Source organism: Sinocyclocheilus grahami, unplaced genomic scaffold (assembly GCF_001515645.1).
Source record: "Sinocyclocheilus grahami isolate Dianchi unplaced genomic scaffold, SAMN03320097.WGS_v1.1 scaffold147.1, whole genome shotgun sequence".
NCBI classification, from domain to species: domain Eukaryota; kingdom Metazoa; phylum Chordata; class Actinopteri; order Cypriniformes; family Cyprinidae; genus Sinocyclocheilus; species Sinocyclocheilus grahami.
In genome coordinates, this window is record NW_015505326.1 from 638,095 (window position 1) to 654,858 (window position 16,764).

Sequence of the window (16,764 nt, forward strand, 5' to 3'; positions counted from 1 at the left end):
ATGCCATGACGATCCCATATAGTTCGAGATCAGCAGTCTATCCATGCCGATAGAAAGCTGGAAATTCTTCAGCTTTCATATTCCGTGACATAAATGAAGTGTGAACATGATATAGAGCAGACGCTGAATGCAGACATGAGGGGAATGTGCTGTCCAACTGGTGCAGCATGCTAAGGCTTGGCAAAGAGTGGAGTAATTACTACAAATTAGGGCTGGGCGATATGGGCAAAAATTAATATCCCGGTATTTTTTAGCCGATTTGTGATATACGGTGTATATATCTCGGTATTTTCATTTTTGTATATGGATTTTAAAAATCTGTATTTAATATATATATATATTTCACTTACCGCCCAATGTTGTCCAACAAAACTATACATATTAAAGGCTATGAAAACAAATAAAGTGAATGTAACCATGTAACCATGTAACCATGTTAAATCACATTTCATTCTAACATTGCAATCTAAAAACAAAAATTTTAAAGCGGAAGTTAAATTCACTAAACTAAAAATGAAAATAAATTAGAACAAAAGCACAACAAAATGAGTTGTGTTAGGCTATTTTGATTACCCCATTACAGTCAGTGCTGTCATAAAAATAGACTTACTTGTAGGTTTAAAATTCATATTCATATTTATTGTCCAACTACAAATGTTTTAGCAAAATTTATATTATAGTCAGAATTCTTGTGTAGACCTTTCACGATAACAACTTCTTGTGCGATTATATTGCCCCAGAAATAACAGCGATAAGAGATATTATTGTCATTTTAAAGACCATTTTGTGTCACTGAATATATAATCGTAATGTAACAGCATAATAATGCAAGAAGGCCTACACACTTCCAAATGACAACAAACTTTACATTTTTAAGAATATTTAGATCATGGAAATTAAGTATCAAATTATTAGATATCTTAAAAAACCTGAATGAATAGTAAATAAACATTTTCTAACAAAAAGTGCAAAGTAACAAGTAGAAAAAAGAAAAAAGCACAAAGAACTTGAATGGAGATTTTTCCATCGACAGATTTTTTTCCCTGACCTTCTTTTCTCTGTAAATTAAGGGTGCACACTATTGCTGAAAAATACAATCACTAGCAGTCAGATGTCTGTATGCACAAAGGCACAGATCCCAAACAAGACCATATCTGCAGATGAAACTTTTTTTTTTTTTTTAAAGGCATTTTTAAAATTTGAACTAGCATCAACTACACCACGTTAAGTACGAGAAGCTGCAAAAGACACAGGCGCAAGTGGAATGTACAAAACATGGTGAAAAGTTATTGAGGTCATGTACATATATTGCGCTATAAGTCAATATATTGATTATTGCGACAGGCCTAATCTTGTCCTCCTAATTAATTGAGCTCTGTCTGTTTGGCGCATGCTCGCGGCGGCACTCGTTCACTGAAGTGAAGTTTAGTGGAGAATCCCAAAAGGCTCATGCACTTTTGACAGAAAAATGGAAATATTTCCATGGGTTTCTAACATTTACAGATGGAGAATATACCAGTGAAATGTAAGTTATGCATTCAGGAAGACAGCACATCTTAAACGCATTAAACAGCGCGAGTAGCTGTCTCTGTCAGCGGCACACGCAGCCTTTGTCAGAGCATGTGACGGGCCGAGCCGCTTTAACTAATATGCAAAATTAAACTATAAACTATGTCTTACCAGTTTTTAAAGGCCTGAATATGAAGCTTGTCACATGTTTAGAACAAATTGGATTATGCACTTTCTCTGCAGCAGCTCAGTCTGTGTACTCAGTCTCCGCTATATTTTCAGATGTGCTCATATCAAATTACTGTATATCGATATAAACGGTATTGCCTCATATCGAATCGCTTATAAAGAAAATGACGATATATTGTACAAACTCTGTATACCTGGGCCCTACTACAAATACACCGAAGCAAGAAGTAGAAGATGCATATAGCCGGAATACTGTATGTAATATGGTCCATTTAAAGCTCTAAAACTTCACATTAACTCTCCCACCCCACAACACAGACTTTAAGGCAGGTTTCTCTTTATTCTATCACAGGTGGCCGTAATTACCACTGAGCCGACCACTCGTATGCCATTCAAACCTTCTGTTGTTGCAAGCCTCTCTAGAGCTCTGCACACATTTGGAGTTTGAACAAAGATATACATCTTGACACATACATACACTCAGTTTGCTTTTGACATTGTGAAGTAATCATGGGAATGAGGCTGTATTTGGGGCCAGGGCCCTTTAATTTGGAAAGTGTGGAAGATTTGTTAGTTCAGACCTTAGTTCCCAAACATTCTCTCATTTCCTTAAATCTTTTAACTTGACAGATCTGATGTCTTATTTTGTGAGGAAAGAGCACATAAACCACATTTGATCTTCTGTTGTTTCTTTCATAGTGTTCTATTTCAGTGTTTGCACAGCTCTATTGCTTAAAATGCAAAGAATCATAAAAGCAAAGAATGTGTAACGCCAAAGTACGTTTGACAATGTGTGAATTGTTCATGCCAGTTCCACAGTTTGTTGTTGGTTTAAACAGGGGTGTAAAGTACTGGAGTAATTCAACTTCAATAATATACTTATTATTTTGGGGAAATCTGTACTTGACTTATACATTTGAAACAAGACTTGTTACATTTTTAAGAAAAAATGGTAACACTTTATTTTAAGGTGTCCTTGTTACACATGTTACATATACTTACTATTGCAATAACAATTAATTATGCATAATTACAAGCAAGTAACCCTAACCATGTAGTAAGTACATGTAGTTAATTAATATTACTCAGTGCTTAAATGTATAATTACACTGTAATAAGGACACCTTAAAATAAAGTGTAACCGAAAAATGGTAACACTTTATTTTAAGATGTCTTTGTTACAGTGCAATTATACTGTACTGAGTAATATTAATTAACTACATATACTTACTATATGATTAGGGTTAGGGTGCATGTAATTATGCATAATAAATTTGTATTATTATATTAAGTACATTTAACATGTGTAACAAGGACACCTTAAAATAGTGTTATCGAAAAAAATACACTCCTTGCAATTTTGTTTAAAGTCGAAAACAAATTTGAAAGGCAGTTCAAATTTCATCTTTCCTCAAACTCTCTCTCTCTCTCGCTCACTCACTCACACACACACACACACACACACACACACACACACACACACACATCTTTTACATTTTAATTTACATTTCAATTTGATTTTAGGGCTTAAGTGTAATTTTGACAAAGTACCAAGACTTTAAAATAAGTATGATTTATCTCTTTTTACACCAGTTTCTACAGCATACCATAAGGTTTTTTTTTTATTCAGTGAAGAGAGATTGTTTTATTTATTTTTTGAATGTATATTTAATAGCACAAATTGCCAAGGTAGGACACCTGCCAGGACTTGCTTGACTTTTTCCCTTTCATAATGTGAATTCAGCTGGTAGTCATAAAAGCCCTGAGGGTCGACACAGTCTCAGCCAGAGTCTTTGCTCTTCCTTCTGCTCTGCTCCGGTAATCCTTAAAAGAGAAAGGGAAACACTTAATGCAGGGTCAGTCCTCAGCTCCAGGAAAGAAGGCCTCTCTAAATCTGCCTGAGTCTCCACAGCTGAAGAACTGATTCAGGAGTGGGATTGTTAGGGATTGTGCCAAAGCAGGAATGACTGTAGGTGATTAAGCTGACTCAGAAGTTGACTTTATGGAGCAGGTCAGCATTGGAGCCGCTGGAGCAAATTGGAGAATGTACTCAACAGTACTTTTTACCTTCTGGAAACACTCTATATGCGGTTATATATATATATATGTGTACATTAATGAGGAAAAAAAATAACTTAAATGATTTTAGCAAATGGCTGCAATATAACAAATAGTGAAAAATGTAAGGGGGTCTGAATACTTTCTGTATATATATAAAATGGGATAAGGATGTTCACAACTAATTTTACAGGATTACAATGACATATTCAAAATGAACCCTTGTATGTGTATTAAGAAATTGAATCAATTAAATTTTGATTTCATGTCGACTTTGTGTTCTTGCATAAATGCTAGCCTACAGCCATCATATGGCCATCTATGACAACCCGAACATCAGTCATTCATGATCTTCAAATGAAAAAATCCATGTTCAGCTAATGTTGGTGGAACCATTTCTCTCATATAAAAACAGCGATGTTTAGGCCAGGTCACAGTTTTTCATATTGTGAAACATTCACAAGCATGGTTCTTCTATTCCCAAATATGCAGTGGCCAAAAGATACATTGGTGCGATCAAACATAAATATGCTCGGCAGGCAGTTAATCTGTCAACTTCTTAGTGTTATTCATTCTCGGGTTAGTCTGTAGTCAGTAAAGTAGTAACGTCTCTGCTGTGACCACGGCCCATAAATTTTCACAGTTTAGAGCTGGCTGTTAATATAGAGCTGTGTAGCAGTAGAGTTGGTAATGGTTTCCATAAGCCAGTGCTGGAATGCACTAAATCAAAGCCAAGGTAACAGCTAAAAGCAAGATCCCCATTTTGTCTCCTGTTGAGGTTTCACTCATGAGGATTGTCTCCAAACCATCTCCAGTTTCACAGCCAACTTCACCATAGATGTAGAGGATGACAGCATAATTAGCATGTGTTCAGAAACACTGTTTTGCTTTGAGCGAAGGTGGTTGCTTTGCTTCTAGAAAAACATGAGGCAATTGTTCAACTTCATCAATGTAACCATTTGACAGCACTGAAGGTCATAAGCAGAACATTCAAGTGCAATAAATCTTGGACACCAGAGGCGTTTTGCTACCCCTGACGGATGTGGCACAGCCAAGTTGGACGTTTCATGCTTAGCGAGGGACCAGTGGCCTTGCCAAAATCTACAGAAACTCCTAAGCCTTGCCAGGGAGTAAAAGAGGGTACCAGGTCTGCAACTTCACCAATGAACATTACAAGAAGACCACAAACCTGGTGAAAACCCAGTGGAACGGAAACTCTGTGCTCAGATTTCCTACGGAAAACGGCATGTTTTCTACTGCCGTCTCCACTGCAGACATAAAAGCAAACAAACTGAAGGGTTATGCAAACATCTCAGTCATACTGAGCTTGTTCGAAATTATGAACACACCTAGATGGTCGATGTGTGAAATGCGGCACACTGTGGTTGTGTCACTTTGCCTTAATGAAAGGGAAACAGGAGTTTGTTTGGTTTAGAAACCTGACAACCCTCATCCTTCCAAGATTTGTTGACTTTCCATGAATCAAGCTCGGTTTTTCCTCAGACACCTTTATAGTCAGTGTGAAGTCTTGAAGTATGTGTGCATGTTTAATGAACTCACAAAGTGCTATATATGTTATGGAAGTTCTGGGTGTTTTTTTTTTTGACGATGCAAGCTACATTTATAAATTATATTAAAATGACAAACCTAGGTGTAATTCTGAAACTGCAGTGAAGTTGCCAATGAAAATGAATGCTTGATGGTTGCAATGAGCGTGAGCTCGACATGAACAAAAGAGCTATATGTAGAGTGACCATACTTGAGGGACTCAGTGAAGGGTAAGAGCCATAGTAATTAAGCTGTTAGCCCAGCAATGAGCTTTTTTCCTTTGCCCGAACTGGAACCTCTCCTGCAGGAGTGTTAAACTGTGTACATTCTCAGATCAAACCACCCCGCCGACAGCTTCAAAGAAGCCAGAAAATGCCAGTCATGTGATGAACGGATGAGCAGGGGCTGTAACTAGAGCAGAAAGGCCACAGATTTCCAACCATAGTTTTCACTCTTCTGACTTTAGATATTTGCCTTGAATTTTGAATGTATCTTCTCAGACTAAAAGGTTCAAATGCGGAATTGTGACTTAAGATCTTACTGAATTGCATCATCAAATGCACAAATGAATCATCAACCAAAAATCCTTTTGGCTTTTCTCAATTTTCAAAGATCTTTTTTTTTTGTTCCTCAAATATAATGTAACATCTTCAGCTTTTGTAACTGAAAAACCTTAATTTAAAATACTTTTATTAACTAGTAGTTAATGTCTGTACAGCTTTGTGAATTTTAACATTTGTAAACTCTGTGAGACCATATCGGGGTCACTTTTAGGCCCAAAACATACTAAATGAATTTGAACATGCATTCTGCATGTTGTTGTGTCTTGAAATGTCTGAAAATAATGTTTGAAAATAATATTTTTTTTGTAATGGCTTGTATAAACAAAATTATAAAGCTAGTTAACTTGAATAAGAACACATCCAGATTAATGACAGAGACATCTTTAGGACACTCTATCACCCCCTGATGTGTGTTACCACCCTTGTAACACAAGAGCACAGAATCTAGCAAGGCTTTGCGTACTTGAGTAAACTATGATTCTGGTCTAATTCTGACACACTCAAGCTCTGAAATGCAGAGGTATTTGAAGGCTCTTAGCTACAGTATCATTTTTGCTCTCTAGTCAGCTGATCAGGAGATAGTAATAGTATTTTTGTTGGTTTAGGTGGTGAAGGATTGCAGTGATTTGTCCGAAAAATTACTGCAATGCTAATGAACACAAATATGTGTGGCAATCTCAGAGCATGTGGTTATTTTGATATGTAAATACGCTTCTCTTTCTCTCTCTAGATGACTCCAGTGCTAGGAGGGAAGGTGCCAGACCAGCTGGTGAAACCGAGTACTCCACTGACCTGACAGGAAAACTGGGTAAGGTGCTACAGTTCTCTGATCCCCTTTGATCTCCTTCATTCCTGGTATTTATAATTGCTGCCCAGAAAGTCACTGAAAATATGCAGTGCAGCTGCCAAGATGTTTCATAAGCTGCTTTTCATGAAATGCAACTTTTAGTTTTACATTGTATTAGAGTTTAAAGAGAAAAAAAATAGAACTTTCAGAAACATTTAGACATAGTAAATGTAGCATAGCATAGCAATGTAGTATAGCGGTAACATTAGTTGTAGCTTAAAGGCTTAGTTCACCCAAAATACGATCGATATAAACCAAGAGGAGACTGGTTTTCCTTTGCTAAAGTAAGGAAACTTTGCTTCCTTTGCTCCTGTTAACAAACGTTGGTTTTCACAAGGCTCACCGGCACATGCGCAACGCTGAACTCATACGTCATCAGCCCAGAGCTGCTTCCATGTACAACTGTTGGCGCAAGCTACATTAAAGTGATTATTACGTTTTGAATATGGATATTTTTCTTACAAAAACTCATCGATTCGCTACAGGAGGCCTTTGTTCACCCCCCGGAGCCGTGTGAGACACTTTGTTTCTTTTTTATGGATGGGTGCTTTTTATTTAACTTCTTTTGGACTGATGCATGCAACACCCGCTGAGTGGCATTAAACAGCTTGAAAGATCAAAGACAATTTTTAATAACTCCGACTGGATTCGTCTGAAAGAAGAAAATCATATACACCTAGCATGACTTGATGGGTGAGTAATTTATGGGCTAATTTTAATTTTTGGGTGAACTAACCCTTTAACAGCACTGCCATTTTGTTGTATTACTGTAACGATGACATTTACTGTAGCATATTTGTTTATATTAGTGTTGAATCTTGTAGCATAGTGGTGCTGCCGTTTTATTGTAGTATAGTAGTGATGACATTTATTGAGGTATAGCAGCGCTGCTGTTTTGTTGTAGTATAGTAGCGATGACATGTATTGTAGCATAGATGCGCTGCTGTTTTGTTGTAGTATAGTAGCTGTGGCATTTATTGTAGCATAGAAGCACTGCTGTTTTGTTGTAGTATAGTAGCGATGACGTTTATTGTAGCATAGTAGTGCTGCTGTTTTGTTGTAGTATAAGTAGCGATGACGTTTATTGTAGCATAGCAGTGCTGCTGTTTTGTTGTAGTATAGTAGCGATGACACTTATTGTAGCATAGCAGCGCTGCTGTTTTGTTGTAGTATAGTAGCGATGACGTTTATTGTAGCATAGCAGCGCTGCTGCTGTTTTGTTGTAGTATAGTAGCGATGACGTTTATTGTAGCATAGCAGCGCTGCTGCTGTTTTGTTGTAGTATAGTAGCTGTGATATTTATTGTAGCATAACATTGCTGCTGTTTTGTGGTAGTATAGTAGTAGTAAAATTTGATAGAAAATATTATTATTAAATAGAAGTGAAGGCATTTATCGCAACATACTAGCAATGCTATTTTTTGTAGTACAGTAGTGGTGATATTTTGTTGTAGCATAGTGGTGCTGCCGTTTTGTTGTAGTATAGCAGTGGTGGCATTTGTTGTAGCCTAGCAGTGCTGTCGTTTTGTTGTTGTACACTAGCCATGACATTTGTTGTAGCATAACAGCGCTGCCATTTTGCTTTAGTATAGTAGCGGTGCCAATTTTTATTTTTTTTGTAGCATAGCAGCCCTGGCGGTTTTTTGTAGTGCACTGTAGTAGCACTGCTGTTCTGATATAATATAGTACTCAGTGTCTTAGTCTTACACAATATGACAGCATGCTGTGTCCCGAATGAGCATTGGTGATCCACATTTGGAAAAACATGTGGCCAACTGAATGGAAACTGAGCCTGTCATAGAGCATTTGGACAGCACGTACAGTTCATTACCCCTGTATTTCCCCATCAAACCCCCATCTCCAGCCGGCACACATGTGGCTGTATCTTCCAAGATACTGACAGGTAGCCCTGTGGTCTGGGATTGGACAGTCCCCACAATATTTCCTGTGACTCACTCACTACACCCTGAAGTCACACACTCCTACCTCTAGAGCCCAGTGTTTGCTTTGGTAATTGCATTTGACAAGCCAAAGAGCAGGCTATTTATGTGAAGTGTGATGGGGGGAAGCATTCCATTCCCCTCCGACAGCTGCCCTCTGATTTGATATCGGAGCACCGCTAAACTCGGCGGTGTTCAAAGAGGGCCTGACCTGCTTGTTTTTGTACTGTGTAGCATAGCAGTTGTGATGGGAGATGCTTAGTGGGAGATGCTTAGTTCACTAGTGTATTTGCTTTTGGGGTGTTGCTTTTGCTGTGAGCGGTAACAGTCAGCAGGGAACTATAGAATGAAACTACAGAGGAGCTGCTGTTTGCTTTGTCTGATTGCATTAATGGTGTGGTGCTTTACTCCGTAAATTTGCCCACACAAGAACTTCATGTCCACTCCTTTATGCTTTATTTTTCTTGTAATGTTAGTGGTGTTGAGTAACTTCTGATGATGAATCAGTCTTCCATCTTTCTCCCTTCGTTTATTTAAGCTCTTAAAAGCAGTAGTCATGATCATTGTATTATTCAGATTTCAAAATGTAATTTAAATTGCACAAATGTCATAACGATTATTTCACTAATAAACTAGTATAAACTAAAATTTCACCCCAAAATCAAAAATTGAGCCTATTTTGAGGACATTAAAATGGATTCCACATGTTTTGTTTTTAAATGAGACACTATATTCATTACCCCAAATTCTCATTACTGTGATGTCAAGTCGTCACCTTTATTTCTCTAGTGCAAATAATTTTTTGACACAAACATGCTTTTCACATTCACATCTAAATGCCTTGCTAAAGTAGGCTGTAAACCTGCGAAAAAGTTTTAAGATGTATTTCAAAAAAGAAAGGTGCTGTCTAACATTTTCTTTCCTTTTGTCTTTCTTTGTAGTGCGGCCCCGCTTCACGCAGCCGGCCAAAATGAGAAAGCGTGTGATCGCCCGGCCAGTGGGGAGCTCAGTAAGGCTCAAGTGCACCGCAAGCGGCAACCCCAGACCTGACATCGTCTGGCTGAAAGACAGCAGGCCTCTGACGCCCGAGGAGGTGGGCGAGGTCCGAAAGAAGAAGTGGACTCTCAGCCTGAAGAATCTTACACCTGAGCACAGCGGCAAGTACACGTGTCATGTGTCCAACCGTGCCGGGGAGATCAACGCCACCTATAAAGTGGAAGTCATCCGTGAGTCATCCACCTCGTCTCTTTGATGTTTTCCTGGAATGCGATGGAGCTGTTGATGACTCGTATAGTGTAGACTGAAAGAATGAACATGCAGCAACAGTTTAACATTTTCTCTCGTTGCTGGATGCTTTCAATGGATATTAAAAGCTGTCTGGCATGCTGTCAGAACTTAGGAAGAATTGACCCAATCATTCCTAACAAACAACATTAGCATTATTTATTAGCAGCACTAACACACTTCAGCCCCAGCCAAACTGTCTCAATCAGTTAATGGCTTATTATTATTTATGCATGATAAAAAAAACAACAACTGATATTTAAATTTTATATTACTAGCAGTATTATTAAATCAACACATAAATAGCTTGCTATGTATACAGTTTAATGGCAGCCAATTTATCCCATTAATTTTGCTTCCCAAGTTAATTTGCTGCATTTGCTAACTTTACAACCACATCCTAACGGGGAGAAGTGCATTAATCTTGCTCTCAGTAGAGTCATATGTGACATTTTTTTCCTAACTCAAAATAGCCTAAAACTATTTTAGGACACAAAATAGAAAAACAATCTGTGCATTATAGACCCGTAATTGTGTTAAATACTGATTAGTAAATAAAATTGTCCTTATTTCATTACAGAGCGCACAAATTCCAAGCCCATCTTGACTGGGACTCATCCAGTAAACACTACAGTAGACTACGGTGGCACCACATCTTTCCAGTGTAAAGTACGCAGTGATGTCAAGCCGGTTATCCAGTGGCTAAAGAGGGTCGAACCAGGTGGTGAGAGCAAGTACAACTCCACCATTGAGGTCGGAGACCATCACTTCGTTGTGTTGCCCACGGGTGACGTGTGGTCACGACCAGATGGCTCCTATTTGAACAAGCTACTTATCACTCGAGCCAAGGAGGAGGACGCTGGCATGTACATCTGCCTTGGAGCCAATACCATGGGCTACAGCTTCCGCAGTGCCTTTCTTACTGTTCTGCCCGGTCAGTTTTATCCTCTGCATTTTTATTTTTCCTTGAAGTCCACTAATAATAGGCTATTTAGTCAAGGTTTCTTGCTCCAAACAATCATACTTTTTCATGCTGTTTTACTGTTGTAGCTACAGTAGTGAAAAAGCATCAACAAACATATACTATGATTAAAAAGGTTGGGGTCGGTAAGGGTTTTCTTTAATGTTTTTGAAGAAGTCTCACCAAGGCTGCATTTATTTGATCTAAAATACAGTAATATTGTGAAATATTATTACAGTTTGGGATAACTGTTGTCTATTTGAGTATATTTTAAAATGTAATTTATTCCTGTGATGGCAAAGCTGAATGTTCAGCTCTTCAGTGTCACGTGATCCTTTCGGAAATCATTCTAATATGCTGATTTGGTGCTCAGGAAACAATTATTATTATTATTATCATCATCATCAATGTTGAAACCATGATACATTTTTTTCAGGATTTTTGAATGAATAGAAAATTCAGAAGAACAGCATTTATTTGAAATCGAAATCTTTTGAAACATAAATGTCTTTACTGTCACTTTTGATCAATTTAATGCACTCTTGCTGAGCAAAAGTACACTGTCCTCCAAAAAAAAAAAAAATCTTAATGACGCCAAACTTTTGAACATTAGTATAAATATATACAGTATATAAATGAAAGACGGATATATGTTAGGGCTAGGAAAAAAAAACAGATTAATTAGTAGCGATAATTACTATCTAATGGAAGTATTCCATTATTCCATCATTTTAATTTTGGCGATACTGGCCTTGATATTATGAGGTTAAGAGACGATAAATATTATTTGTATTATTAGCAGTAGTATAGTAGTATTAACATTAATGAATTTGATTTAATATGATTAAAAAATAATATTATTCAATATATTATTGAAAAGATATTTCCTTTATTTTGATTCAACATTAATTTGACTAAAAAATTACCCTAAATCACAGAAATCTGACACTTTGTTTAAACTGAATTTTTCAATTGATTTACAGTCCTGATGCAAATTATGTAAATGATTTGTGTTATGATTGGCTAACCTTCACATACTGATGTAGTCCTGCTGGGTAAATAAAGTGCTAAATACTGGATTAGCATGTAGATGTGGGCAGTTGTGTTGGTGTGCTCATGCTATCATACAGTACCATGACAATTTCTGAATTTTTGCATTTGTTTCTAGCCTGAATGTCCCATCTGATACTCTTCCTCATTATAAAGAAATTCAACCATGTCAAATAATGTGACACTGATCAATCTGTCAGTTGTTGTTCTTTATATTGTGCTTTTCTCGTCTCCGTCTTCATCCAGACCCAAAGCCTCCATTCTCCCCGATTCCGTCGGTTCTGCCTCCCAGCCTTCCCTGGCCCGTCATCATTGGCATCCCCGCGGGAGTGGTCTTCATTTTGGGCACCGTCCTGCTCTGGTTCTGCCAGTCCAGGAAGCACTGTTCCTCAGGAGCCATAATCTCAGGCCAGACTTTACCAAACGGCCACCGACAGCCACCCAGAGACCAGGCGCGGGCGGCTGCCGAGAAAGACTGCATCGGCTCCGTCACCTACGAGGAGTATTTGGTTCAGCAGCAACAACAGCAGCTTCTGCTGGCCCAAGCTGCTCCCAAAGTCTACCCAAAGATCTATCCAGACATTCACACACATACCCACTCGCACGTGGACGGCAAAATTCACCAGCACCAACACATCCACTACCAATGTTAGCCTTCATACTTACAGTCCACTGGTTCATTCTTCAAACTGACGCAACATTTTGTCAGCAAAATAAGGCCGCATGTTGGCCAGGATGGGCAAGGGCTTCCTCAAACACACATTTCTGCTCAAAATCCAGAGAATGGAAAGACCGTTGAGCCACGTTGGTGCAGTCTAACCAGTCCCTCGCTCTGAATTCCACAAGCATAAAGACATTATGAACAGTGGGGTGGAAAAGGGCAAAGCTAACGAACAAATGACAATATTTGAGTCTGTTTTGAAATGGAGAAAGGATTCACAGAAACATTGCTGACAGCAAACACTTTTGTAGGTTTGTATGGGACAAAAGACACATGTATTGTCTCTTCAATCTGCTTTCAAACTGTGATTCGAAGGAGCGAACTGATGCTACGATATTTTAATACGATTTTTTTCATAAACCCATTTGACTAATTTTGTGGATGGGGCCAAAAGGATTTTTTGGATTAGCACCAAATCTCAGTGAAACGTTCGTTTGCATGCATAAGAAAATTGTTTGCAGATATTGAGAGATAACGTTACAGTTTATTTCCTGTAACCGTTTATATCCTTTAAGACTGATTGAATACATGAGAGCGTATATGTTCGTGTTGTTTTTGCTGGTATGGTCTACCTTGTTTCAACTTTAAGAAATGGTGTAGGTTCAGTCTAGTTTTCTGTCTAACTGTATCTTTAATGGAAAAAGAGAATATCCTTGAGCTCTAGTTATATCATATCTAAAGATATGATGAGATTGTGGCATTGTACGTTCTAGCAAGGGTTCCTTGTGTTTTCATGAACTTTGTGCTTTTATTTTCAGGGGCTGCTCTGAATAACCTGAGGTACAGCAATCCCATAGTTCCTCTATGGCCTTGTTTTTTTTTTTTCATTTTTGTGAAAGGGGGGTTGTATTTTCATAAGCTTGACCACTATAGTGAAGACTGTGTAAAATGCCTTTGACTGCTCATGTAATGGCTCCCATTTAATATTTACAGAAGTGAGTCAAGAGTTTCAAAAACAAACATTAGACCGAAACTCATTGTCCTTGCATGTGTTTACCGTGATGTTCATGGTAAAAGTTCAATGCTGAAAGGACTGCGGGAATACAGCAATGCACTTAACCCAGACATCTGCTAGCTACTTCAGCATAAAAATTCATTTGAAATTCATTGCCTGTTATTTTAAGAAAGTCAGCCAAAAGAGGAAGCCTTGTAAATCGTTAGCGATTCTAAAATAGTTAATTTATTTGTAAGCAATGTTTTGCTGGTTTGAATTGGGCATTATCTACGTAGATGTTTTAAACAAATATGAGTATACATAGCATTGTCATCCCTTAGCCGCAGTGTAAGCTATGTAGCATATATCAAGTGTTAAATATTTATGTGCTGTTGTAAAAATAACACCACAGTTCTAATTAGTTATCTCTGTATGGACAATCTTGTACAGTCTGGAATGTTTTCATGTTAAAAAATATATGTTTGTCACATTGAAACATTAAAATCATTTTATAATTGTAATAAAATGATAAAGCTCTTGTTCACCAGGTATGAAATTGTGTTGTCATTTTCTATTAATGTCATGAAAATATCTGCTGTTTCAAATCTTTATACCATAAAATGTGTCCAATTTTATACCTACTGCTTGAAGTGACACAATTTTATTAGAACCTTAAAAATAAGGTTAAAAATTTGCTATCAGCTATATTAAATTACACTGACCACAAGAGCCACAACATTAAAACCACCAGCCTAATATTGTGTACGCTCTTAAAAATAAAGGTGCTTCACGATGCCATAGAAGAACCGTTTTGTCTAAATGGTTCCATAAAGAACCTTTAACATCTGAAGAACCTTTTTGTTTCACAAAAGGTTCTTTGGGGCGAAAGAAGGTTCTTCAGATTATAAAAAAGTAAGAAAGAGATGGATCTTTAAAGAACCTTTGACTGAATGGTTCTTTGTGGAACCAAAAATGGTTCTTCTATGGCATCGCTTGAAGAACCTTTTGAAGCACCTTTATTTTTAAGAGTGTAGGTCCCAAAACAGCTCTGATGCGTTGAGGTCTGGACTCCACAAGACCTCTGAACGTGTCCGTTCCACGAATCTGTGGACATTAGCAGCAGGTCAAGTTGCAAAGTGGGGTCTCCATGGATCGAATTTGTTGGTCCAGCACCTCCAACAGACGCTCTCAATTGGATTGAGATCTGGGAAATTTGGGGGCCAAGGCAACACCTCACACCATTCTTGAACAATTCTTGCAGTGTGCGTTTTCCGCTGAAAGAGACCACTGCAGGGAATATCAGCAAAACACCATTGCCATGAAGGGATGTACATGGTCTGTAACAATCTGTAGGTGGTATAAATGCTTGAACACAAGGTTTCCTAGCAGAAATTGTCCAGAGTGTAACATGGCCTGCCTTCTTCCCATAGTGCATCCTGCTGCCATCTCTTCCCCAGGTAAACACATACACACCCGGCCATCCACCTGATCTAAAAGAAAATGTGATTCATCAAACCAGGCAGCCTTCTTCCATTGCTCCATGGTTCAGTTCTCACCCTCACATGCCCACTGTAGAAGTTTTCGGCGCTGGACAGGGGTCATCGTGGGTCTGTGGCTATGCAGCCCCATACACAGCAAACTGTGATGTACTGTGTGTTCTGACACTTTTCTATCATGGCCAGAGTTAAGTTTTTCAGCCATTTGAGCTATAGTACCTCTTCTGAGTGATATATAGCTTTGTGCTGCCTAATATATCACAACATTGACAGTTATACTTAAACCTACTGCATAAAAAAGGCATTATTAAAATTGATAAATATACAATTTTACACTATACAAACACACAACAACAACCAAAGAGAGAAATACATTGTACAACTTGAATATAATGTAACTACACTGCTGTTCCAAAATTTGGGGTCAGTATGATGTTTTTGAAAAGTCTCAATTCTCACCACAGCTGCATTTATTTTGATCAAAAATACAGAGAAACAGTAATATTGTGAAATGTTATTACTATTTAAAACAACTGTTTTGTTTGTGAATAGATGTTACAATGTAATCTCTTCCTGTGATGGCAAATCTTAACTTTCAAGTGTCACGTGATCCTTCAGAAATCATTGTAATATGCCGATTTGGTGCTCAATAAACATTTCTTATTAATGTTGAAAAACATTTTTTTTTTTTGTGGAATATGTAATACATGATGAAAAGAACAGCATTTCAGTGTAACATTATAAATGCTTTTACTGACATTTTTGAATTAAATGCATCCTTGCTGATTAAAGTAGCATATTAATTTATTTCAATCAATCAATCAATCAATCAATAAAAGCTTACTGACCTCAAACTTTTGAAAGGTAGTATAAAAATGCTTTATGGTTTTAAAATGCCATTATGTTCGTTAGTGTTTAAATGTTTATTTTTTATTTTTATTGTCACCATGGATTTATATTTTAATTTCTTAAACTCTGTGTGTGTCTAATTGATACAGTATCTTAAAACTTTTTGTGCTACTGTATCATTTATAATAAAATTTAAAAAAGTGTTTTATTTAAAAATGCGTTATTTTACTTGCAGTTGATTTCATCTAAGCCTGTGGCTGCAAGTCAGTAGTTTACTGTAAAATCTGAAAATAAAGCAATGGCAGTCAAATTTACTAAACCAAATTTACAACTAAAGTTTATTTCACTCAAATATTAGCGGAAGTTCATTGCATTTAGCAGAAAAGAGTTCTGTGAACTCGAAGACAGATCAGGGGAGTAAATGATGAACTGAAGGGGTTATTTTCTGCACAAGATTAATGTAGGGGAGATCTGTTAGTGTTTAATGTTACGTTATGTTCGGATTTAATACTGTTTCTGTTGTCTGTGTTTTGCGGGTTATCATAATGCTGAAGAGCGTGAGTTTAAGTCAAGGATGAGTAAAGAAACACTGATGTTTTATTTGAAGAAATATTCTGTTTTAGTGGCAATAAGTTACTGTAAAGGCAAGTTTTTTAACAGCATACTAATTCATTTTTATAAAAAGATTATAATGTATTATGAATTCCTTTGCATTTGCATTAATTGGATTATATATTGGCGTAATACTGTATTTCTAAAAACAGATTTGTGTTAAATTGGTGTTTCTAGTTAATTGTTAAATTGTTTTTTTTTTTT

General features: G+C 37.3%; 1 protein-coding gene across 1 annotated transcript in view; it reads left to right on the forward strand.

Moving 5' to 3' along the window:
• LOC107591876 (fibroblast growth factor receptor like 1) overlaps window positions 1–14,145 on the forward strand; it is a 77,093-nt gene extending 62,948 nt beyond the window's left edge. The window contains exons 4-7 of the mRNA XM_016281147.1: window positions 6,598–6,675; window positions 9,595–9,879; window positions 10,518–10,871; window positions 12,195–14,145. Coding sequence (XP_016136633.1) covers window positions 6,598–6,675; window positions 9,595–9,879; window positions 10,518–10,871; window positions 12,195–12,601 — 1,124 coding nt within the window. The 3' untranslated portion in view covers window positions 12,602–14,145. The remainder of the gene's footprint in view (window positions 1–6,597; window positions 6,676–9,594; window positions 9,880–10,517; window positions 10,872–12,194) is intronic.
• Window positions 14,146–16,764: the final 2,619 nt, after the last annotated feature.